Below are 26476 nucleotides of genomic sequence, written 5' to 3'. Positions count from 1 at the left end.
CAGACCGGGAAGTAACCCCTGTTTGAAAGATCGGCAGTTCATCTGTTTTCTTCGAGGCAGAATCAGATGTTATCCTAACCGTAGTATTGCTTTAGAATCTTGATAACATCCAGACGGACACCAGGAAGTTCTATGGTCAGAAGCTGTCGGGCTCTCAAAGATGCCCCATGAGAAATCTATTCCGTCCATCAGCTTCTGAAACTCACAGTAGGAAAGGAATCCCAAAATCAGGCAAATCCAAAACTTAGGTGGACCACACTACACAAAACGCCCACCATTGGAAACTGTTGGGGCCATAAGTTTTGGATCAGGAAGATCTTTTTGCCTACAGTTTATCCCAGTGGTAATGAACAGTTCGGATGTCATATAAACATCTTGATTGGGATTTGCATGATTTTTGGACTCCTGCCCTAGGGTGAACTTGAGAAACTGATGGGCAGCATGGATTCATGAATCCATATATTAGGTTTTTATTAAAATCTAACTTTTGAAAACTTTCTAACTTCCACTGAATTTCAACAATATGTTTTCAAATACTTCTCTGAATGCTAAACTCATTAAAGCACCTCCGTTGGAAATAACTTTTAAATGTCTATTCCGTTCTCTTCATTTTTCTGAGAACATTCGATCTAGAAGCTGTTGACCAACCATATAGCATATGCCGCTCCCATGAGATGAGCCTACAAAACAAACCTGTAATTATGATGTTAATTCTAATTTCTGAAGTAATGCATGGATGACAAAAGCGGTCAAACGCAAACATTACATGAGGACAATGCCCATCTAATTCAGCTACTAGACATTATCTACAACCAATAACAATAATAATGATGATGAAAAAGAAACAAAAAAGCAAAACTAAACTAAACAAAAAGTAAAAGCACTAACCTTCTCGTATCCATGGGAAAATGTTCGTGCTGCAGTTGAAGAGCAAAGCCGATCCAAATCTCCTCAAGTCATAAGGAAATGGAAGACATCCCATCACTTGATTTCTAACCAAACTTCAATACAGACACGGCGGCCTCCATGTAGCACCATTCTTCGGTATCCAACAGCGACGTGACTCATTTTACCTCAACTGCCAACATATTCCAAACGAATACAACACAGACCTGCTTTTTTCAAGTACCTGAAATGAGAACTTCAATTTTAGAAAGGAACTCTCTAAACGCCCTCTTCTTTGATCAAAAGCTTGATTGGGCTTTTTCCACATTCATCCCTTCCAAACCCTTGATCCAATTCCCCATCATTCAATGCTCTCCTAAATACATAGTGGGAAAGAACAAAAGCCAAAATACAGAGATGGAAGAAGCAAACAAATATCATATTAGAAGATCCAACATAAAACAAAGAATATCATATCCCCAAAACTTAAATACAATCTACACTTAGTACAAATCACTCCCTACCCAAACCTCTCTCTGCTCTTGGTGTGGGGCTACTGTTTCTCACTTTTGTACACTACCAAATTCATCTCCTTTTCTCTTTAGGACACACCCCACCATCACCCACACTATATAATATCAAAACTGTCACCATTAAGCATATAGCACTAATAGTACAAGGAAAAGGAGAGACTAGAACCCACAAACAGCCCCAAAATGGCCCCCCCATCCATAACATCATCATATAATCATCAGCATCATCAAACCCTCCCAACAGCAGATAAAAACACACTTCATATGGAAACGAGTTAGAACGAACATGAGTCGGCGCTGCCGCCCTGCCAGCAACATCGGGGGCATGTAGACTTTGTACGACGACATTTGCCACGTGGGAATTGGCACTGCTGCACTGTCACTTTGTCTTGAAGCTACCCCCTGGTCTTGGCTCTCTTCATACCGAGGCTGTTGTGGAAGGGAGATACAGAGCCTGACATGTGTGAGCCTTCCTCACGGAGGGTGCCATTCAGCATCGCCAGTTCTCGGAGCTGCTGCTTCTTGAAAAAATCCTGTGACTCATCCTAGACAAGCAAGCAGCATACAGAATATGAAAAAATGATAACAACAACGATAAGCAGCAACATGGTGACAAATCTCTCTCTCAGCAATTTCTTGGCCCAGAAATTTCTGGGAGATTTTCAATTTTTCATATTTTTCTCGAGATATTACAGAGGCAATCTCAATGAAAATAATATATATATATATATATATATATATATATATATATATATATATATATATATATATATAGTTATTGTAAATTGATACATAAATTTAATTTTAAATATATATTCAAATAACAAATTCCTCAAGTTTTTTAACATTTTTCAAGTTGATGCCATGATAAAGAACTCGATATTTTAAAATCTGTCAAAATGTCTTTAGTGAATTTTTTGCAATCCTATCATGAGATTTTCAAAATATTGGCGATATTGGTCACATGGACAGCAACAAATGAAATAGCTAAGGGGGTAATGAGTGAAATGGTCAAGGGCCAGTCTCGAAGTACTCCCAAATTAGGATTGGTTTGGCAGTTTCCACCAACATAATTTGCATGTTGTTTGCATGGAAATGGAAGCGTACTATGCATGACTCCGTTTTGCAATTTTTCCTTGAATGGAAAGTTCGATATCCCATTTTAATGCCACTACTCATTTGGATTCTAGCACATCATCCATTCACCCCGAGAAGTGGGAACAACCAAGCGTACACCCTGGACAACCAAATGCACACAAAATTGGAAGCTAATTTTACAAAATAGTTCCTCATTAATATGGTATTTACGTCCTAATACCTTTTTAAATTAAGTTTTCATTAAGCTACCTCATTAATCAAGTTATTGTCAACCAAGTGCCTTTCGTTAGTGAAAACTAATGTTCATCTGCTTAAAGTATAATTTTTCCTCAAACGAAGAAAACGCCCACGTATCCTATTAACCTGGACGAAGATTGCATACGGTGCACTGTGGGCCTCACAATCCACGTCATCCATCCAATTTGTCAAATCATTTAGGGCACAAGCCCAAAAATAAGGCAGATACAAATCTCAGGTGGACCACACCGCAGGAAACAGTGGCAATGAATGCCCACCATTAAAAACTTCTTTCGGGTTACAAAAGTTTTGGATCAAGCTTATATTTGCTTTTTCCCTTCAACCAGGTCTGTGTCCTTCTCAACAGGTTGGATAGCAAACAAACATTATGGTGGGCCCTAAGAAGCTTTAAATGGTGGGTGTTCAACCATTTTCTATGGTATAGTGGAGCTAAGATTTGGATCTGCTTAATTTTTGGGTTCATGGCCTGAAAGGAGAAGGCAAAATGGATGGACTGCATGGATATACAATACATACATCAAGGTAGGCCCATGGTCAGGGTCTCACCGTGTTGGTAGAAGCCAAGGCTGCGCCTATTATGGAAACTCTAGCCAGCAGCAAAAGCTCATGCAGGTTGCTTGTGCTCCCAGGACTTCCTGCAGTGGGAAGCTGCGTAGGGTCCATACAGATTTTTGCAACAAATCCACTCCGTTCATCAATTTTTCAAGACAACAAAAGGATAGTAAACTAAAAATCAGACAGATCCAAAACTCATGTGGGCCGCACCACACGAAACAGCAGGGATTGGCCACCAACCAACGAAAACTTTTTGGGGTACAGGTTGATATTTATGCCTACAGTTTATCTGAGAGGTAATAACCCTATAAAAAAATTGGATAGCCTATAACCATCTTGGTAGGCTCATGGGAAGCTTTCAGTGGTGGACGTTTGTGTTCCCACTGTTTAATAGGGTATGGCACACCCTAGTGTGATCTTTCAAAACTAATGGACACAGTGGATTTGTGATGGGAATCTCTATGGGCCCCACATCATTTCCAACCATATGAACTTCCTGTGCCAGGAGACAGGCAATCCACGTGAGGCAAAGACACCTAAGTTGTGCTGCTGTTAACTTGGATTGCATAGAGTACTATGTGAGCCCCACCATGATGTATGTGTTTAATCCACACCTATCAATTTTGCCATACCATTTTAGGGCATGAGCCAAAAAATCAGGCAGATCAAAGTCTCAAGTGGACCACACCCGAATGAAACAGTAGTGATGAATGCCCACCACTGAAAACTTCTTGTGGTCTACAAAAGTACTTCTTGTGGTCTACACAAGTTTTGGATCAAGCTGATATTTGTTTTTATCCTTCATCCAGGTCTCTATGACCTACTCAACAGGTTGGATGGAAAATAAACATTACGATGGGCATTAAGGTAGGCCTTAGAAAGTTTTTAATGGTGGTCGTTCAATCACCACTGTTTCCTATGTTGTAGAGTTGGATCCACCTCATTTTTAGGCTCATGCCTTAAAATGATCTGGAAAAATGGACAGACTGCGTGGATACATAATGGTGGGTCCCATGGAAAATCGACCAGTTACCATGTCCCGATTACTATGCAATCGGCTGCAGAGATTTTTTTCCTTTTTTAGAATATTTTTTACAATAACGATATTTACATCTAGGTACCTGTTTAATTATTAAGCAACTTCATTAATTGGTGGGCATTTTTGTCATTTTAGGAAAAATCATTCCTTATACAAACGGACGTTAGAGAAAACAGATGAGAGGTAACTGATTGACAACAACTTGATTAATGAAGTAACTTAATGAAAACTTAATTTAAAAAGGTATCAAGATGTAAATATCATATTAATGAGGCACTATTTCATAAAATTCCCAAATTGGAAAAACCAAAGGTACTACTTGAAGGCCAGTCAGAAGTACCTTGAATTATAATTGATTTGCTTGTTGTTAGAGGCTGCATAGAACAGATTACGCAAGCATCCGTTTCCCATTTGAACTCCCCATAGGACAAATGAGATATCCCATTCCAACTAGGGGATCAAAAGGGTCAGGTTGACCTAACTGGTGTTGGACCCATAATCCTTGAGACTATGGGATGCTTCCCCCTTCGAACTGGCACTCCAACTCCATTTACCTAGCCATTTATGCTTTACTAACATTTTGAAACAAACTTCTATGCACCCGCACACAAATCTATTGCCATGCACTTCATGCTTTGTCCATAGATCTGACCTGAACTGACAATAACTGGGTCTGAGTTCAAAAGTTCAACCTGCTTACTAAATCATTCCGTATGGACCCCTCAAAATCAACCTTAACAACCCCAAAATGGGCCCAACCTAGGCCCATGGAAGTAGTGAATAAGTTTAGGTAAGTCTAAATGTCTAATAAATTAATTAGTACTAGGGATTTTTTTATTTTTTTTATTTTTGAAAAGATAATACTACCAGGGAAAGTAGGAATGAGGGACCATCAGATGAGATCCAATAACCACTTTTTTATTCATTGTGTCACATTAATCTATTTAAGATAATGTCTACTTAATTCATTCTCATATTCTTCCTTTACCTTCAATAAAGATAGCATAGGACCATGTGTTCCTTGGGCTCATTTGATTTAAGCCATGATACAAGCAGCATTTTTGGGGTATTACTTGTGTAACACCTCTAATTTTATACCCAACCCAGACCTGACCTGCCATGACCATGACATAAATGGGCCACTTCTGGATTGCAATATACTTAATAAATGGATCGACTTGTTCTGACGCATACCCAACCCATATTTTAACAGACCAGGTCTGAGGCAAAAATTCTGACCCACTTATTAATGGATAGGGGCGAGGACTCCCTCTACCTGGACCCAATCTGACTAATCTGCACCCCCACTTCTAATCTAACTTCTTGTTGGAAGTGAGCCAAACGTGCCCTAAGAAAAACAACAAAGATTTAATGTGGTGCAATGGAGAAACATACCACAGGCTTAAGCAAGTCTTCAAGGATTTCACGTGCTTGCATAAGGCGAGCATCAACTATTTCAACTGGTAATTCTGCCTCCACAAGTATGTGAAGAGGCTCATTCAAATGCTCATACCCCGGTTTTCCTCTCATCATTTCTTCCTGCCAGAAATAACAACAAAAATTATGATGTATCTTGTCATTACAAGAAGCAAAAATAGCATGTGACAAATGTCTTCTTCCTCACGTAAGCAAGGATAAAAACTTGAAACATTGAAACACAACACAAACAAGGGTGAAGTCCCAGTTGACGTGAAACCCAAACCAATGTTATCCAGAATCATATGCTTGCTAGAATTTATGCCATTTGCCTACTAAGATTTATGTCGTGCCAATGCCTGGGCAATCCCCAAGCATCCCTAACACGAAAAAACCGGGGTTTATTTTCAGGGGCCAAATGTCCAAATTGCACAAATTGTTACCATTGGATAGCCTATCAAATCATCTTTGTAACAGTTCCAAAGATCGTGTCTTTAGAAAAATATTGAAGTTATTACCAAATTAACAATAGAGTATGCAGTTATGATGAAAATTTGGGTTCAGTTGATGATATCAAGTGGGGTCCACCAAGAGTCAAATTGGCCAGTCAATGATTTAGAAAAGGTTTCCATGGTGGGTCCTATAATTAGAAACTAGCCATGGTTGGATTGATTTCTCATCCAATAAAAGGTTAAATCAGAGTTAGTTTCCAAGTTAATTTGGTTAGCAAGATACCTCCCTTGAATGATTTGCCATCAAAGTTTTCTATACAATCTAAATATTTCTAATTAGATTAGAACAAGCTTCTATAACAAACCACAGGTGTTTCCCTGTTATTTCTTCTTCTTCTTGCACTGCATTTTCTGCTTCTATTTGACATTTCCCACGCTGGTAATTAGGGTACAGAATCCTGGAATTCCATTGCTTCTGTTATATTTTCCCAACATGCCTAAAACATTATAGCCCGAGAATCAAGATATTGTAGGAAAAACCAAGCACCCCTTGGTAAAAAAGGGAATAAAACTACCAGAAGGGAAGTCAAAAGAATAGAAAATGAAAGAAGGAAAACTTTTTTTTTTAAGGAAGAACCTGCATTTGACACTTTTTTAAGGGAACCCAAACACCATGCCTGCTTATGGTGATTCCCAGGGCCCCCGAGGTTGGTAGCATTTGGATGGTTGGTGGTGAAGAACAAAGTGTCAACCATAGACCACATGTGTAATAGGAAGATGATTATTAGGAATTTGTGTCCGTTATGCATGGAGGAGTCGCTTAATCATCTATTTTATCCATTGTGAGCTAGCCTCATCAGTTTCAAGGGAGAGGATTGCCCTGTGCAAATTATCGTGGGTAACGCCTGGATCTATCAAAGAAGTAGCTCATGCATGGTTATGGGGAGTCCGCAGAGAAAAGGAAGAAATTCTATGGCATGTTGCTTTCTTTGCAGTTCTTTGATCCACCTGGAAGCAAAGAAACAATAGGCTCTTCAACAAGAAGGCGGAAGAAACTGGAGCATCTTCCAAAGGGCAAAAGAAAGAATGTTTTTGTGGGCCTGGGAATATCTTAGTTTAAAAGATGTAGTTGGGAAGATCTTCTGGGTTTCTTTGGGGAATTGTGATGACAATTTTGTTAGGGTGTTATCAGGATGATTTATCATCATCCCTTAGTTGTTTTGAGCATGGTAACAAGATTCATTTTTTGAAGGACGTCTGGCTCAGGAATATCACTCTTTTAAGTCTCATTCCCCTTATTTTCCATATCTTTAAACAAAGACATTATGGAGGGCAATTTCTATGAGAGTTTGTGATGTAGGACGACCTAATACAACCTTAAATGAGCATGGTATATGAAAGGGGCAGATTTATGCAATGTAAAAAAAATAAAATAAAATAAAATAAAATATCAGCCTTATACATCATAAAACAAGAACGAAATAAGGTTAATATAGTATTGACTATGGCCATCCATCACAAACACGAAGTATTGAATCTTAAAATCTGAGTTTAGTTGGATCCAGCGAAAGATAGAACTTTCGTCTTGCAATAGGTCTGTTTAATGATCCAAGTGGATTTTCTAATCCAGAAAAATAGGAATTTCCTAGATTGGGAAATCTGGAAAATTCATAAAAGAATTGCTGGTTCTTCAGATTTAGATTTGGGTGATAGGTTTTATGTGGGGGATGAAAATCTTTTGAGATCTAATGATTTAGATAAAAAAGAAACAAGATTTGGCTTCTAGATCTAAAGGTTTTAGGAGAAAAAGAAGAGAATGAGGTTAAAGAAAAGATTACCTTGAGAAAGGAGAGGGAGAAAGAAGTAGGGGATGAGAAATCGTTTACCTGGGCCTCACGCCCTCTTCCAATCACTGGAAGTCGAAAACGAAATCGTCAGAAGCAAAAAGCTCTTCTTTTTTTTTCATAAAACATCACATAATATGCTATGGGTTTAAGGCAACCCTTATAAATTCGTAACTACATGAAATTACCACAATACCCCTACTAAAAAAAGTTTCAAAAAAAAAAAAAATCGCACAAAATTGTGCACAAACTGTCTCAAAACTTAATTAACTCAAATGTTCATAAACTAAATGTAAATTTAAGATACCCGATGGGCCCCAGATGATAGTGCCGTGAAGGTAGTGTAATGAAGGTGGGCCGTGACGATCCAACGGTCCGATCACACCACCCTCACGATCCAATGGTCCAAATGTCTCCTCTAAGTAACTTACACATGTCATGAACACATGTGTAAGGTCTTCAACCTCTAGAGACCCGACCCGTATCCGTCATCTAACCAGATTGACACGGGTAATGCACGCCTCCTGCGTTGATATACTTTGAATGACCTGGTCTCCACATCAACTCCCCTCGGCTGAGAAGATCTCGACTCTGGCGAGATAAAACTCTTGTGCTTTCCTAACAAATCTGAATCTAGTCGCTGCAACTCTGCTTCCGTCAACCATGTACAGTCGGATGATGGTCTGTTCTTCCACTTCACTAAGTAACTCTGAAATCCACCGTCTCAAGTGGAAACAATTTGCTCATCCACAATTCCTTCAATTTCTTCTCTCATCTTAGGTATAGTAGGCATAGGTGGTGTAGGTTGGGAAGAAAATTCAGAAATTGGCCAATGGTTTGGAACAAAATTAGGGTCTATGAGATGGCTTGAACAAGGCATTAGATCCTCCACATTGAATGTTGAACTAATCCCCATGTGAGGTGAAAGATCTATCACATACGCATTGGACCCAATCTTTTTTAGAATCTTAAATGGTCCAGCACTGCGTGCTTGTAACTTCTTAACGGTACCTTGTGGGAACCGTTCTGGCCTCATCCTAAACATTACATAATCACCCCCATTAAATTCTTGAATTCTACGATGTAAGTCAGCTAAAATTTTGTATTGTTCATTACTAGCATTTATCCGCCTCCTAATCTCTGCATGCAACTCATGAATGTGATGGGAAAATGCATCGGCTGACTCTGAGGTCCTCTGGGTGACTGACATAGGTAACAAATCTATGGGTAATCTAGGTTTATAACCACTAACAATCTCGAATGGACTCATACCCGTAGACCTATTAACTAAACTATTATGTGCAAACTCGGTAACTTGCAGGACTAAATCCCAAGTTCACCCACCAAACATCGTAGTAGATTTCCAAGACTTCGATTCACAACCTCAGTTTGGCCATCAGTTTGAGGATGGTAGGCAGACGAGAACTGGAGTCTCATACCCATCATATGTCATAATGTCTTCCAAAAATAACTAGTAAACCGGACATCCCTGTCAGACACTATGGTCTTAAGCAAACCATATAATCGAACTACCCCCTCAAAGAAAATCTTAGCTATGTTGGATGCATTTGAGGTTTTAGAACAAGGGAGAAAGTGAGCCGTTTTTTAGAAACGGTCTACGACCACAAAAATGGAATCGTGCTTTTTAATTATCTTGCGAAGTCCAAGCACGAAATCCATACTGATGTCTTGCCACGGTATGTGTGGCACTGGAAATGGCATGTACAATCCAGTATTCTACTTCTTCTGTTTTGCCAGTGGACATGTTCGACATTGCCCTAAAATTTTAGCTACATCTCGCTTGAGACTTGGCCAATAAAATCGATCCTCCACTAGGGCAATGGTCTTATCTCGACCAAAATAGTTAGCAATACCTCCAGCATAAAGCTCCCAAACAAGGAAATCCCAGAGGGAAGTGCGGGGAATACAAAGTCAGTCTCCTTTGAAAAGGAAACCATCTTTCAGCACAAACTCACCCAAACTATGCTGGGCACCTAAGAGTGACACATATGTTCCCCCAAAATTTGGACGCATGGGATACTCGTCTTTCAATTACTCAAGCCTGACAACTTCTACACTCAAGGAGTTGAGCAATGTCACTCTCCTACTAAGGGCATCGGCTGGTTTGTTCTCGATCCCGGCTTTATGTTTCAAGACAAATGAATATTCCTGAAGAAACGCAGCTCACTTAGCATGCCTTGGGTTAAGCTTCTTTTGGGAATTCAAATACCTCAAAGCCTCGTGATTAGAAAACAAGAAAAATTCTTGCAGTAGAAAATAATGACGCCAATGACGTAGCGATTGTACTACCGCATAAAATTCTTTGTCAAAGGTGGAATACTTTTGTTTTGCCTCATTCAGTTTCTCACTGAAATAGGCAATTGGCTGACCCTCTTGGCTTAGTACTCCTCCTATACCTACGCCTGAAGCAACACACACTACTTCAAAGACTTTAGAAAAATCTGGAAGACTAATGACGGGAGCCTCTATCATCTTGCCCTTAATATCTTTGAATGCCTTAGCTGCGGCCTTACACCATATGAACTCTCCCTTTTTAATGCGATCAGTAATGGGAGCCATAATAGTGCTAAACCCTCGAATGAACCGACAATAAAATGTGACTAAGCCATGAAAGTTTCTCACTTCATGTATGTTCCGCGGTTCGGGCCAGTCAACTATGGCCTTGACTTTTTTTGGATCTGCTCGCATCCCTACAGACGACACTATGAACCCTAAGAAGACAACTCTATCAGACAAGAATGAACATTTCTTAAGGTTCATACATAACCTTTCCGTCCTCGGGACACTACAGACCTGCCTCAAGTGGTCGAGATGCAGCTCTTTAGTGGTACTGTATATTAGTATGTCATCAAAATAAACCACTAGGAACTTTCCCATAAAGGGTCTCAAAACTTGGGTCATCACACGCATAAAAGTACTAGGTGCATTAGTCAAGCCAAAGGGCATGACCAACTACTCGTACAACCCATCCTTCGTCTTGAAGGCTGTATTCCACTCATCTCCTGGGCATATGCGTATCTGGTGATACCCACTTTTGAGGTCGATCTTGGAAAAAATGGTGGATTTAGCCATCATGTCTAACATATCATCAAGCCTCGATATCGGAAACCAATACTTGATCGTGATCTTATTAATGGCCCTACTATCCACACACATCCGTCATGTACCATCTTTCTTTAGCGTTAATAGCACTGGTACGGCACACGGACTCATGCTCTCACAAATAAAACCTTTTTGTAGGAGCTCATTTACTTGTCTATGCAACTCTGCATGCTCTGCAGGATTCATCCTGTAATGAGGAAGGTTCGGTAAAGTAGACCCCAGGACGAAATCAATGGCATGCTGGATGTCCCGCATAGGTGGAAGCGCATCCGGTAAATCCTCAGGGAATACATCACCGTACTCCTCAAGAACCGAAGTCACCTTAGGTGGTAACTCTACATGAATCTCGGGTGTAACTTCCCTAGCCATTAGGGTGTACACTGTCGAATCATCCTTTGTCTCATTCTCAAACTCTATTGCATTTATGATATGTAGAGACTTCGGAATAGATTTCCTCACATCCTTCCTTGACTCACTCGTTTTCACATCCCTAGCCTTGTCCATGTGGCTCTTGGGTGACAACGGATTAATCTTGATTTTCTTGCCCTCATGCGTGAATGTACACACGTTCGAGCGACCAAAAATCGTGACATCTCTATCGTAGAACCACGGCCTCCCTAGAATGATGTAACCTACATCCATAGGTAAAACATCACACCACAACATGTCTTGATATGAACCAATTTGGATGGGGACTAAACACTGTGGGACAGGCATAGAAGACGTGTCAACCCAAGAAACCTTGTAGGGTTGAGGGTGAGGGATGGGCTTCAAACCCAAACGAGTGACTGTACTAGCTGAGACCACATTGATGCAACTACCACTATCCACGATGACTTTGCAATTTTTGTCACCGCTCTTGATAAATGTGTAGAAAATTGTGCTTTTGCGCCAATCATCACTCTCTTTGGCCTGCGCTAAAGCACATCTAACCACAGCTAGTGGTGCAGTCTCTGGTTCTTCTTCTTCATAATCACTAGTACCCATCTTTGGGTGATATTCCTCAACTTTATAATCACCCATGTCATCCGCATTTTCATTTGACTCGTATATGACTAAGGCTTTCCCACGAGTCTTTGCCGTGCACTGGTATGCGAAATGACCTGTACCTCCGCAATCATAACATCTCAAATGACTACCACTGCCAGGATTGGCACCAAGGATACCTTTGCCCTTATCATCCTTAGGCTCAGGCGGTGCACTAGCCTCTGCCCTAAGCTGACTTCCAATGTTAGGTTTGGTTCCCTGAAAACCAAATCTAACAATAGAGTCTCGGGACTCAAAGCGCCTCGTGACAGGAGACTTTAGGTAAAGCTCTAACTCCTGTACAATTTGGTAAGCCTGATCCAAGTCACTCACTGCATGGGTCATAAGCTCACACTCGATCTAAGACTCTTGATAACTCGATCTAAGACGACCCAATGCAAGAACCTAAGCTTTGATACCAAAATTTGATGTAGGACGACCTAATACAACCTTAAATGAGCATGGTATATGAAAGGGGCAGATTTATGCAATGTAAAAAATATATATATATCAGCCTTATACATCATAAAACAAGAACGAAATAAGGTTAATATAGTATTGATTATGGCCATCCATCACAAATACGAAGTATTGAATCTTAAACTCTGAGTTTAGTTGGATCCGGCGAAAGAACTTTCATCTTGCAATAGGTCTGTCTAATGATCCAAGTGGATTTTCTAATCCAGAAAAATAGGAATTTCCTGGATTGGGAAATCTGGAAAATTCAGAAAGAATTGGTGGTTCTTCAGATTTAGATTTGGGTGATGGGTTTTATGTGGGGGATGAAAATCTTTTGAGATCTAATGATTTAGGTAAAAAAGAAACAAGATTTGGCTTCTAGATCTAAAGGTTTTAGGAGAAAAAAGAAGAGAATGAGGTTAAAGAAAAGATTACCTAGAGAAAAGAGAGAGAGAAAGAAGTAGGGGATGAGAAATCGTTTACCTGGGCTTCACGCCCTCTTCCAATCACTAGAAGTCAAAGACGAAATTGTCAGAAGCAAAAAGCTCTTTTTTTTTTCATAAAACATCACATAACATGCTATGGGTTTAGGGCAACCCTTATAAATTCGTAATTACATGAAATTACCAAAATACCCCTACTAAAAAAAAGTTTCAAAAAAAAAAATCACACAAAATTGTGCACAAACCGTCTCAAAACTTAATTAACTCAAATGTTCATAAACTAAATGTAAATTTAAGATGCCCGATGGGCCCCCGATGATAGTGCCGTGAAGGTGGTGTAATGAATGTGGGCCGTGACGATCCAACGGTCCGATCACACCATCCTCGCAATCTAATGGTCCAAATGTCTCCTCTAAGCAACTTACACATGTCATGAACACATGTGTAAGGTCTTCAACCTTTAGAAACCCAACCCATATCTGTCATCTAACCACATTGACAAGGGTAATGCACGCCTCGTGCGTTGATATACTTTGAATGACCTGGTGTCCACATCAGTTTGTGATTGGGGGGTGGAGGTTTTGTAGTTTGGAATGTGGGCATTAATAGAGACTTGAATGATGAGCAAATAAGTGTTGAAAACCCTTACGAGGCTCGCATTGAGCATAGATTAAAGATAGAAAGTGGTGGAAGTGGCCATGGTTGCCATTTCTCTTCTAAATCCCTAATGTTCATGATTTGTGATGTGGGGGTGCGCCCAGCCACCCATGCATGTTTGTTTGGAAACCCCTCATCCCTCCTACAATTCAGGCAATTCATGTGGCTAGCAACAACAAAACCAAACATTAAAGAACAGAAAAATGGCATCCCAAATATGTGTCTTGCTTAGGGATGATGAGTTGAAAGCTGTGTAGGTCTTGAGTTTGTGACCCCGGGAAGGGGAGGGAAGGAGAAAGGGTAGGGTTCTCAATAGGTTTTTTTGTTTTTATGGTTTAGAATATCACAGGTTCTAAGCATTCCTAGTGTTGTTTCCACTTGTTTTGCACATGTGGATATGCATGCATGCTTCCTCAGTTAGAAAGAATACTAAGGCAACATTATTACTACCCGAGTTGGATCTTTGATGCTGCCACGCCCTCTGATCAAGACACGGCATTCAGTATTTGCCTCCACTCGCTTGAGAGAGTTCCCTCTAGGACCAAGGAGGCGGCCCACAAAGTTGTACTGCAAAGGTAATATGGTAGAAATAGCTAAATTGAGAATCAAGTGAAAGATAATTCCACGAGAAATAACATAATAAAGCAAAAAAAAAAAAATTGCTACATACAGTAGGATATTTGTCTACAGGAATATCCACCCTGAGTGTTTTCTTGACGATAAGACCCAAAGCGCTACCTTGTGATCCAATCCAGCCATGTGCTGGTGAAGACTGCAATAATCCCATTCTCTGCATTATAACAACTTAAACATGTTGTTAAACAGGAAGAGAGAAATGATTGAACAGCTTGGAAAGAAGATAGACAAATCTGAAAATTCATCAATTATTTGAGCGACGATAAATTTCCATAGATGTGAAGGTAGGCTGAAGCATCAGGACAGAAGAAAAGGAATCATAAACATGATCAGCTGCAATAGAGATCCATATCCAACAGTTACCCACACAGTAATAACATGGTCAAGAAAAAATCATGGCAGTTTTTATTGAGGTTCTAAAATGGTAAAGGCCACAAACTAAACACTTCTGCAGCTTCAATTCTAGGATGGGGTTCAGTGTTTATTCAACTGTTGGTGTTTGGTGAACTACAATACAACTGGTGTTTGGTGTCCTCTACACATGTTCCTATCAGATATTTCAGAGGTATTTCGTGTAACCAGTGGTTTAAAACTTGAGAAACAATGAGTAACTATATTAAATAGAATCAAGTATTAAGCATAATGACTGCAGGAGCATAGAAAATAATGACTTGGGAAAGCATTTAGCAGGTCACAATGACATCAGGAAGAAAATCAATTGATCTTTATATCTATTACTTTCAGCACAACAAAATTTTCCATCTATGATTGGAGAAAAGAGCTCAAAACTGTTGGCACACTGACTGTATATTTCACCACTCATTCTTGTCTTCTGCTCTTGTAAAAGGGGGATGTGATTCACACGGCCTTCAAATCACAGCACCTGATGAAGTTTTAAGGATGCATTGCATAACCCATTTACTCGTAATAAAAGAGGCCAAATCTCCGACTGTTTGACATAGCTAATGCTCAGCAAAGTTTAAAAGCCTCAATGAGATCCACTTATTTACTGGTCTTCCCTGTCTCTCAGTGTTAGTATCGAATGCCAGTCAAAATAACAGCAGAAATGCAAAATGCAATCGCTCAAACAGGACATTTGATTCAAGTTAGGACTAGCTATAAAACATTTAATTCAAGTTAGCACTAGCTGTAAGATACTTTGTCAGAAATGCTTCTGATAAGCAGTAAAATCAGATGGAAAGAGGAGTTATGTTAATGGTTAGTATCCGTACTTCTGATTGAAATGCTGACGCCCATCCATTCATATCAGCTCCTCCATTTGAAAATAGTCCTCCAGAAGTCAGAGGGCTTGCCTGTTCAAGCCCACTTTGATCTAAAAGAGATGCATTCCCCAACAGTGTGGTTACACGCAATATTTCTGCTTCACAATTTCAATTTCAAGAATAAGATGTACCAGTTAGCATTTGTTAAGATATTAGTCAGCACAAAATGGACACGCAACATGGTTTTGACAAAATGGGTTACATCGAAATCAGTATTCTGTCCATGCAAGTTAACCTTTTTAGAAACAGCCTAGAAATTAGAATGATGTATGAGGAAAGAGTAAACACTTAAGCGGGGTATAAATAAATAAATAAGTATAAATAAGGAGTTATAGCATTACTAATTCAGTTAACTGAAGAAATGTAATGTACCCAGAACAAGATAAAACATAAATGAAGGTACATGAATTGATGATAAATAGGTATATTGTGGTACAAATCCATATGATCGGAAGTTACTGCATTTATCTCTGATAAATCACATGCTATTGTCCACATCCATGTGTCAAAACTCACGGACTCCACGAAATACAAGAATAGGGTAACCATGGGCGTTAATGACTCTTTGTTTTAAGCAAATCAAAGTTGTAAAGGATATTTTCCATCAACGCATCAGTAATTGATATTCCATAGAATGCACTTCCGATCTTCCATGCTTTTGGTCTTTAATAAACCATGTACACCAGTCTTTGATATGCTATCTATAGATATACATGGCTGTATCATACCATGACAATTTATGGGAAACACAGCTATTTATAGACTCAAAAGTAATTATTTTTCTATGCACCCGCTGTCTCGCTATCAATTACCACCCCCATCTCAGTTAGGGCAGGGCAGGGCTTTAGCTCCGCTCGCTCATCCTAGTTACTACTAAAGGCCACTGATCCATGTTTTAAAGAATATGTTAGGAGCATTATTCAGTGACAGGTATTGTAAGATATAAATTGCAAAGTGTACCAACAATAATCATGATGAGATCTTACAATACCTGTCACTGAGTAATTATTTTTCTATGCACCCGCTGTCTCGCTATCGATTACCATCCCCATCTCAGTTAGGGCAGGGCAGGGCTTTAGCTCGCTCATCCTAATTACTACTAAAGGCCACTGCTCCATGTTTTAAAGAATATATTAGGAGCATTACTCAGTGACAGGTATTGTAAGATCTCATCATGAGTATTGTTGGTACAATTTGCAATTTATTCACTGGCTGAAACTCTTTTTTTTTTTAAATAAATAACTAGCTTTATTTTTAGATTGAAAAAGAGCTACAAAATAGCATCAAATAAGTGGAAGAGAAGGTCAAATAAATAATATCAAAAAACACCTTTAGCAGGTCTCAGCTATATCGTTCACCTCACGAGATATCATCTGTAGTTGAAAATCACATCCCGAGGAGATTCTTTTTTTTCTCTTGGCTTTGACAAAGCCTCATCTTAAAACATATGATTAAGCACTTCAAATATGACCAAGGAATTAATGTACCACAGGAAGTTTATATACCTTTGATCTCTGCTTTCAGTTTGCAATTAATGGGACTTTAAGGGCGAACAAGGAGCAACAAATGTAGCTTTAAGGAAACAATAAGTTCTTTTTCTCTGCCGGAATAAATTAGATGGATATAGAAAAGAGAACCCAAGGTTCCAAGTTACAGTCAGGAAACAAAAAGTAAACCCCTCGCAGGACTGGAAATATTCCAGGCCAGCACTCAAACATTGTGGACAGCATCTGTATTACATGTGATGAATGGAAGAGACCTGCTTTTCTTATTTTCTTTGATGAATGATGAATATAAACAGCAGTGCTCTCCATGGAGCATGAGAGCAATATCTAAAAATTCCTTTCTGATAACTCAGTTATCTCATTTGCCTCAAGATGTTACAGCTATAGTTGAAACTCACATCCTAAAGAGAAATTTCTATTTTTCTTTCCTTGGCTCTGACAGCCTAAGCAGACAACACATCCATTAACCACTGTCAACATGAGCCGGGGCTTGGAATTGACCAAAGAAAAAGTTCACATACCTTAGACATCTATTTTCAGTTGGAACTCAAATCTCCTAGATAGACTCTACTGGACTACATCCTAATGAATAGGAAACCTGTTTTCCTTTTTTACTTTTTTTTCTTTTTTGTCTTTTTCAGGCTCTCCATTCAGAGTAAGAACAATATCTAAAAACTCCTTTTACAGGACTCAGATAAATCTAAAGCCCTGAGAAGAAAATTCCTTTTTCTTCTTGGCATCGGCAAGCCTAAGCCAACCCGTATAACCATGAATTGTCAATATGACCAGCAGCTTATAATCTACCTCAGAAAGTTATACCTTTGATCTCTACTTTGCAACTAACGGGGTTTTAAGGGCAATTGAGAAATTTTAGAAAAAAAATGCAGTTAAGCAAACACTGACTTCTTTCTCTGTGACCAGGATACATTAGAAGGAGAGAGAGAGAGAGAGAGAGAATCCAAGGTTTCGAATTACAGCTAGGAAGGGAAAAGGACCCTCAGAGGACTCAATTTTTTTCTGAGGCCTTGCAGGATTGGAGAGATCCAGATATACACTTGAATCTACCAGACAGACTCCATTGGGTTACATCTGATGAACAGGAGACGTGTATGTGTGTGTGTGTGTGTGTGTGTGGTTTCAACTTTGAATGTGATAAAATTCAAAACTGGTTATTTTGAAGGTTAACAGCTGAAGTAGAGACACAGTCACAGAATAGTATGTTCCAATATCATTTTTTATGTTTAATCCTAAAATGCTCTTGATTCAAGCAAGAGCACTTGTTAATTTAAGAAAAGGGAACACTAAATGCTTGATCCAAAATTCCAAATTCCAAACCCAAAATCCCTGTTTGGAATTTGCTTCTCGTAAGTGCAGAGTTGATACACATTAGACAATTCTCTGGTACTGTTTATTATTGCTCGTGGAAAAAAAAAAAAGAAAAAAAAAAGAAACATACTTGAAAAATCAAATTCATTTCTTACCAACCACTATGGGTCTGCCTTTTAGATAACCTGGACAAAAAATGAGGGTGGTCCACTCAGCAGGCCAACATAGTTCACAATGCAACTGGACCACTACAAAACTTGCTTTAGCCATCCATGTCAGTTCATACATGGCCCACTTGATTAGTTGACTGGACGGATTTTGGTACAAGGCATCTCTGCATTGTGGAGCCCACTTGATGGGACGGTAGGATGATTCACATGTGCACCATGCTGGCACATTAGTGTATGGCGCTGGCCCATACAAGTGTGTACACTGGCCAACTTGCTGAATCAACTGGCATGATCTTTTGTCCAACAATATAGAAAGTTTGCCCCACCTGATGAAATGCAAGGATGTCCCATAAGCCTATAATGTGGGCACACGTTGGAGACATGAATGTGGGCTGGGCCATTAGACATTCATTTCCATGTGGGATTTACCAAAAGTAGACACTAGAAAAGGGTCTCTCTCCCAAAAGAGGAGGCATTGGGTCAAATTTGCATTAAATGTCATTGTATGTGTAAGAACCAAAAAGCCTCATCAAAACACCCACTTCCCCCTTTAATAATTAATTACTGACAAATCTTAACAAACATATTTAATGCTTAAATAAGTACGTTTGATAATCATATTTACCAATATACATGCTATCACCATCTTTAAGCACTCAACATGTGTCACCGACCATCATCAAGTGTTGCACGTGTGCCAATGTGCCATGTCCCACTGTTCATCTTCAAGCGCACCACATGTGCCACACGTGCCAATATGCCACATATTCAACACATGCCACCATCCATCTTCAAGCGGCCAACATGTGCCAATGTCCCACATTTACTTAAATATACCACATGATAATGTGACACGCGCCACAATTCATCATCAAGGCCATATGTGCCCACCTTCCATCTTCAAGTAAATTTTCCATGAAATTTTCCATTTTGCCAAGCAACATATTTGGAGATTGAGGAATTTTTTTCAAGAAAATCTAGTTGAAAAATAATCAGGGAAATAGCTTTTCCTTTCCCACGATTTCATAAAAAACCGTGTTTTCCGAGTAACATTGTTTCCTCCATTTTCATTTCCACAATACAAACACACCCCAAATATAGACATTATCCAGAAAAACATACCTTCGCTTTCCTAGAAAATAATCTTCTATGGACCTTTCTAACCAGCATCTTCATGAGAACCTTAAGTACATCCCAAGCATCAATAGACATTAATTAAGGAAAATATACCATTGTTTTCCTAGAAAAAATTCAACTACATATTAATGCAAGGGGTATTTGCACACCAGGCTCAAGTGGGGTGGCATGTGGGATGCAAGGGCACACTCGGGGTAGGCGGCCCGTGTGAGGCGGTAGCTCGTGTGAGGCGAAACCCATGTGATACGGGACCCACGAGGGGGATTCGGTCGAGGGCCTAACCCATAGGATGCGGGGCCTGGGTAATGAGATAAAGGGATTGATTCAGCATGCCCATGGGCCTGGGCAATGAGATAAAGGGATTGATTCACCATGCTATATCAGTTTGAGCTTTTAGAGAAAGTAGTTAGTTGTGCTGCATCAAAGTGGTATCAGAGCAGGAAGTCTCGTGTTCGAGACTCCTCACCGAGAGTAATTAATGCAACACCAGGTTCGAGTGGGGGTGGCCTTTGAGATGCAAGGGCACACTCGAGGCAGGTGGCTCGTGTGAGGCGGGTGGCTCATGTAAGGCGGAACCAATGCGATGTGAGGGCCACGAGGGGGGTTCGGTCGAGGACCTGACTCATGGGATGTGGGGCCTAGGCAATGTGATAAGGGGATTGACTCGCCACGCTCTATCAGTTTGAGCTTTTAGATTAAGTTGTCCTGCATCACATATCTTTCGGGTACACTAACATACAGCATACAACTTGAAATCATTTCAAAGACCTTCTAATACACTGTTGTAGGCTATTACAACAAAACCTCCTAAACTCCAGTCCTAAATTGATGTGTTATATGGATGTATTCATGGCTTTTTCTTTGAATGATAGCTAGATTTTAATAAAAGTTAAAACTATAACGAAGTGGGGGAGAATGACAAGGAATTACTTCACCCAAAACAAACAATAGCATTCCAACAAACTCCAATATTTTTTCCCATTGACGTCCATGTTGAACAAGTGAAACTCCTTGCCCAACAGATCACCCATCCTTTGGCCTTATGAAAGCCAAAGGAGACCCCTTAACCAATGGATCGTCCTTCCTTTGGCCTTATGAAAGCAGGCTATGATCTCGTCTGCACTGTTGAATAATGTCCCATTACTTGTCTCCTTCAAAATTGACCAAAGATCCACAAGCAGCATAAGATGCCATATCAATTTGCACACTCTTTCTCCAAGCCCCCCATGTCCATGCCACATAAAAGAACCAAATTGACCCAGGCATCACCCAAACAGTCCCAAAGATGGTGAATCTTCCCTACAACTACCTCGTGAAATCATCCTTCCTTCCCACACCTACCTCACGAAGTTACAATGCACAAACAAATGATACACTATTTCTTCATTACAAAGGCACATAATACATGCATCAAGCAAATCTCGCCTCTAATCAGCTACGCCACGTGTGTTAATTCTCAACCCTTGATCAACCCTCAGATCTAACGCAAGGTCACGTGTCACCATCATAGCCCATCTCACAACCGAACAGTAAGAGGGAACATGCCACACGTCCCTCCCCTTTAACAATACTCCACTAGAGCATTGAAATTGTGCTCCCTCATCTCCCTAAATCATTGAAGACGCCATTATCAGCAAGCTCCCGCTACCACCCACCACCACCCCATCTCCCAACTAGTTGCACGCAGGCCACAACACCTCCTTCACCTCCGCTTTTACTTCCCTAACCGCCACTACTACCCATTCTGGTGTCAGCAACAATCTCATCTTCCTCATACAAATTCTCCACCAGTCGCTCGACCCACCTTAAGAAAGCTTCTAGAAACTATAGTTTAATTAACAAGTTCCAAATCTCAAACTACACATCCTCCCATCCAGAGGCTGACCTATCAACCCAACTGCACAAGCTCACCACCAGCCCATCCTAAAAAAGAGAAACAGACATCAATCTCCACCTCTTGGCTCACAGAATCCCAAACCTCCCTCTTCAAGAGGAGTTTGAGGGCAAACATCAACTCTTCAACTCCCCCACTCTTGATCATCCATCTCTTTGCCTCCACCAACGAAGCCCCTTCCTTTAGCTCCATCACCAAACTCCATCTGCCAAATTGACCTGCTAAAATTTAACCAAATAGACCCTTAATAGCACAAACCAAGCATGATTTGGTGGATTAAGGCCATTACATTGAATACAACAAATGGAATAAAAAATGAAAGAAAAAAAAGTGACGTTTGCCCTTTCTTTCAAATTTTCCCAAACTAGTGAATTCCATTTTAATTCACTGAATCCTACTCAAATCTTGGGTTTAGGTTTCTAAGCTTCCTCCATCATAGAAATGAAGAATGAATTAGAAAAACATGAGAAATTTTGAAAATAAAATTTTCAAAATTGGACCTTCGTGGTTGTATCAACACATATCAGCACCCATACAATCAACATCAGCCTAAACCAAGTGACCAATACACTTACGACTTACAATGCATCCGAGGTGATCATAACGAATATTAAAACCATGGATCACCCTTAATGTAACTTGGAGCAAACGTCAATAGATCAGCATGTCAGAAAGAGCAAACTTGATGAAGATGATTCGACCCCTCAGACAATGTGCAACGCTTCCAACCAAACAATTTCCTTTTCCACAAGTTTTACCATCATGGTCAACAAGTGCTTTGTTGGTTCCCACAGCATAGCAGAAGCCCAAGATAAATTGAGGTGGTAATTTGTCTACTTTGCATCCAAGTTGCGCTGCTAAATTTTGCAGTTCCTCTTCCTTTAAATAAATCACAAGTATTCATTTTTGGGTGTTTGATTGTCAAGTTTGATATTTACTTTGAAGAATCTGAAAGATTTTCTCAAGTTCTCCATCATCCTTCAGTTAACATCACAAAGAAGCAACATATGTGCACGGTGTAGATGGCCAACATGATAACTAGCATTTTCAACTCCAAAGCCTTCGATTAGACTTTCTTACTAGGATTTCACTATCATCTCACTCATTGCTTCTGCCAGGTAGACAAGAAGGGAAAAGGAAGGGGGAGAGCAGATGCAACACTCACAATACTAAAAATAATAATAACAATAATAATAATCCTTTTGGCAACCATTCACCAAAATAGAGTAGAACTAATCAATTCCTGAATCCATTTCCACTAAGTCACCACCTAAATCGCATCCCCTCCAAATCATGTGAAGCATGAAACTCCAAGCAACAAAATCATACAACCGTCCATACCAAGTTTGAATATTACTTGTGGCCTTCTTAAACAATATCTTGAATAATACATTCAAGAGAAATAAGAACCCACCCAAAAATTCTCTCCACAACACAAAGTCCCTTGCAACTTTCAGATCACCCAATTATGCACATTTATTAGTCTTGAAGCAAGAACTTAATCCAAGATTCTATACGGATCTTTGATAACCACACTTCCTTTTTAAGGTAAGAGCAATAAATGATGCCCAATTTCCTTCAAGATCTTACCCCTCTCATAGCATACTGAACCTCCACCTAGAACACCTGAAAGACAGCTATTTGGAAGTCATATGCACCAAAGAGCTTCATCTCTGCCCAATTTCGCAATTGCCCTTTTCACTTTTTCAACAATAGGGTGCTCCAACAGTCCTCTTTCTCTTCCAATATTTGTGAGTCATTTCCAACTTATCCAATCTTATTCATCCATCCTTTTGTTGATGGGAGGTCCTGGCAAAACTCCAGAAAAGACTTACATATCTCCTCTTTACCTTCCACTCTTTCCCCATCAACTAGTAACTAGGCATCACAAACAACAAAGCAGGCTCAAACATTAACTCATTCTGCAACCATGCATCAGCCAAAAAGAAGCAGCCTGCAAGGTCAAAACTCTAAGAAATTATTCCTATTACACCTCCATCAACTACAAAATGTCCAAAGAATATTACGTTGTTTATCGCTCAAAGCAACCCACAAGAGAAAACCTTCTTCCTCCATGCACTTTGTTGGGTCAATTTTTGTTCCAAACATACATCCAGAACTCAACAACAACGGCCCACAGTTCTGTGTTCTCATCCATCCAGAAACGGATACTTTTTTTTCCTTTTTTAAGCATAACAAGCAGATACATTCTTCTACCCTCAACTACCTTGGATTCCTCCACAACCTGACCCTGTGCAATCAACTTTTAAAAAAGAGATCAGGTAAAAATCCACAACATCAGTAAGTGCAAGAACCACGTGCATAGTGTGCTTTGAGGAAACTTGAAAAAGGCGCAGAACACCCTCATCCCTAAAGAGTGCATACTCAAGATACAATTTCTTCAAAACACATCACCTATTACATCTGAAATTAAGCAAGGATTCACCAGTCTTCCCATGTAACTCCCAAAGCCCTAAGTAATATTACAGACCACAGGCAAGAAATCAAGCCAAGAGACACAATGGCATCCCAATAATGAGATTCACAATCCATCTCCTGGTTTCAAATGGAAACCTCCAATTGGAGGAAAAGGATGACATCAAAGACAGCGTCAAAACAATTTTAAGAGCAGAAATGCCAAAAAAGAAACCTCTGTACTTCAATGCTCTGGAGCATAGCTGTAGAATTTTTAAGAAAGGAAGGCAATTTATTTGTTGGTCTGGAACCTCACCGTGGTTCAGCAAACGATAGCTGTGCGGAAGCACAGGCATGAAAGGACTGACCTTGTGCCGCTCTGCCAGCAACTCAGCAAGATACCTGCCACATAAAAACGGACACTTAGCCATACAATTATAGGTAGCCAACAGGTATGCATTGTGTGCACGGACCCTACATACCAACAATAAGGAATGATTGGTGCATGCATACAAATACAACATATCCCACAGCAGCACTTGCACATCTAAGAAGGGCATGGACTATCATGAAAAGACTCATCCAATGTCAAAGCTGAATAAACAACGCTCTCAAGGTTAATTAGCATTTTAAAGAAACCTGATTTTCAAATATAATTTCCTCTCACTAGTGATCCATAATGGAAATTGATGTCTTGAAGAAGCCCATTCAAACTACTAACAAATTTTCAGAAAATAGTGAATATAAACTTCACTTATTTGTAAGCTCTTTAAGTAACATTCATGAGGTATTATAAAATTCTTGGGCCAAACATTTTCTACAGTAGTTTTTGTGAATGCTTTTGCAGAACCATTCGTGCCTTCAGTTTGTTGAAGTGGGGCCCACAGTTCAGCACCCAATTACAATAAATCTCCCTATGGATGGTCCCATGCAACAAAATTTCCCCAATTGGGAAAAACCGAACTCTTCAAAAGGTGGCCAATAAATTCATGTTAACAATGAAAATGCAAAAATGTTTGCATTCATCCAAAAATTGGTCAAATACTTGACAGCCAGGATCTCCCAATCTTAGGTATTTTGCAGCCATCCCAAGTGAGGTCTATCATTTCAATGGTTTGCATCGCTGAACCATTGCAAACTTAAATTCCAAGCAGTACTGTACAAACAGTCTGCCCAGGTCATGCATAATACCCAAATATTCAATGGGAAGTTTCTCATGACACCCAAATAAATTGCAAACAACTATTAGGCTATTGAGCATAGCCAATTTTTTTTTCTTATAGAAATTGCATGTTATGATGCAATAACAACAGATAAAATGGGAATCCACTAATTCAATTTGAAACAGAGCTCAAGAGAGAGAGAACAACAGCCCTTCATGTAAGCTTTTTGTACATTTTAAACAAACAATAACCACTAACAACTAAGTCGAAACAACCAATCTTTTAAGAATAACTATAGCGGAGCTCAGCTGAACCATGCCAGAGCAGTAAAAGATTACATCCCATGGATTCAGTAGATTACATCCCATGGATTCAATATAGAGATCCAAAGAATAACATACACCGCAGGAGCACTAATTAAGTGATGCTCTCCCACGATTGAGGCACGTGCATACACATCAGAACCGTCAAGACATACTCCCAACGTTCCATTTCTCAAACTATTAGGATTTCATTTAAAAGGAGAACTGTTTCTCCCATGGCCCATCCAGTGCAGGCTGCCAACTGAACGACTTGGATCACCCCCACAAAACGCACCAACAGCAGCAGCCAAACTCCAACTCACGTTACCGCGGTGTACCATACCAGTCCTCGTCTACAAAAAACTCCCAACTTCCCATCAATCCAAAAGCAAAAATACTCACACAGACCACCAGAACAGTAATTTCACAAGCAGGTCAGCTAAATCCAGATCCAATCAAATCAGATCAAGATTCTACAAAAATACAACGTTAAAAGTAAAAGGCATAACCAGATCGTTAAATCCAGACCATCGAAACGCGACTGGATTTAAGGTCGAGAGAGAAAAACGTACTTTTCTTGCTCGACGAGAGCAGTGGAGGCCGATCGAATGCCGGAGATGTGAGGAGAGTGAGGAGCGGTGGACGGAGAAGGCGAGTAGGCCATGTATCTGCCGGAAGACATGGTTTCCGGCAAGATTGGGTCAGATTCCGGCCAGATTGGAGGGAGATGGCGTCGGATCCCGCCGAGAACCCGGGGGTAGAGGAAGAGCTGAGAGAGAGTCGGTGGGAGCGAAGAGGTCGGGTCGCATTTATAGAGAGAAAGCGAGTCTGCTTTAGTGTATATGTCTGAAAGACAT

General features: G+C 39.9%; 1 protein-coding gene across 2 annotated transcripts; it reads right to left on the bottom strand.

Moving 5' to 3' along the window:
- Positions 1-1342: 1342 nt before the first annotated feature.
- Positions 1343-26476, bottom strand: LOC131257810 (KH domain-containing protein At5g56140). Of its 2 annotated transcripts, none has more exons than XM_058258722.1 (7): positions 26192-26476; positions 24471-24556; positions 15657-15805; positions 14459-14578; positions 14239-14355; positions 5764-5907; positions 1343-1963 (listed from the first exon to the last, which is right to left on the bottom strand). In XM_058258722.1, exons 1-7 carry the CDS (start codon positions 26299-26301, stop codon positions 1814-1816), a joined length of 876 nt encoding a protein of 291 aa, XP_058114705.1. In that variant the 5' UTR covers positions 26302-26476; the 3' UTR covers positions 1343-1813. The 2 variants fall into 2 exon arrangements, with proteins under 2 accessions (XP_058114705.1, XP_058114706.1); XM_058258723.1 differs by having other exon boundaries at positions 15657-15802; positions 26192-26439.

Source organism: Magnolia sinica, chromosome 10 (genome assembly GCF_029962835.1).
Source record: "Magnolia sinica isolate HGM2019 chromosome 10, MsV1, whole genome shotgun sequence".
NCBI lineage: Eukaryota > Viridiplantae > Streptophyta > Magnoliopsida > Magnoliales > Magnoliaceae > Magnolia > Magnolia sinica.
The sequence above is the reverse complement of the archived record's forward strand: the minus strand, read 5'-3'. Positions and strand labels throughout refer to the sequence as shown.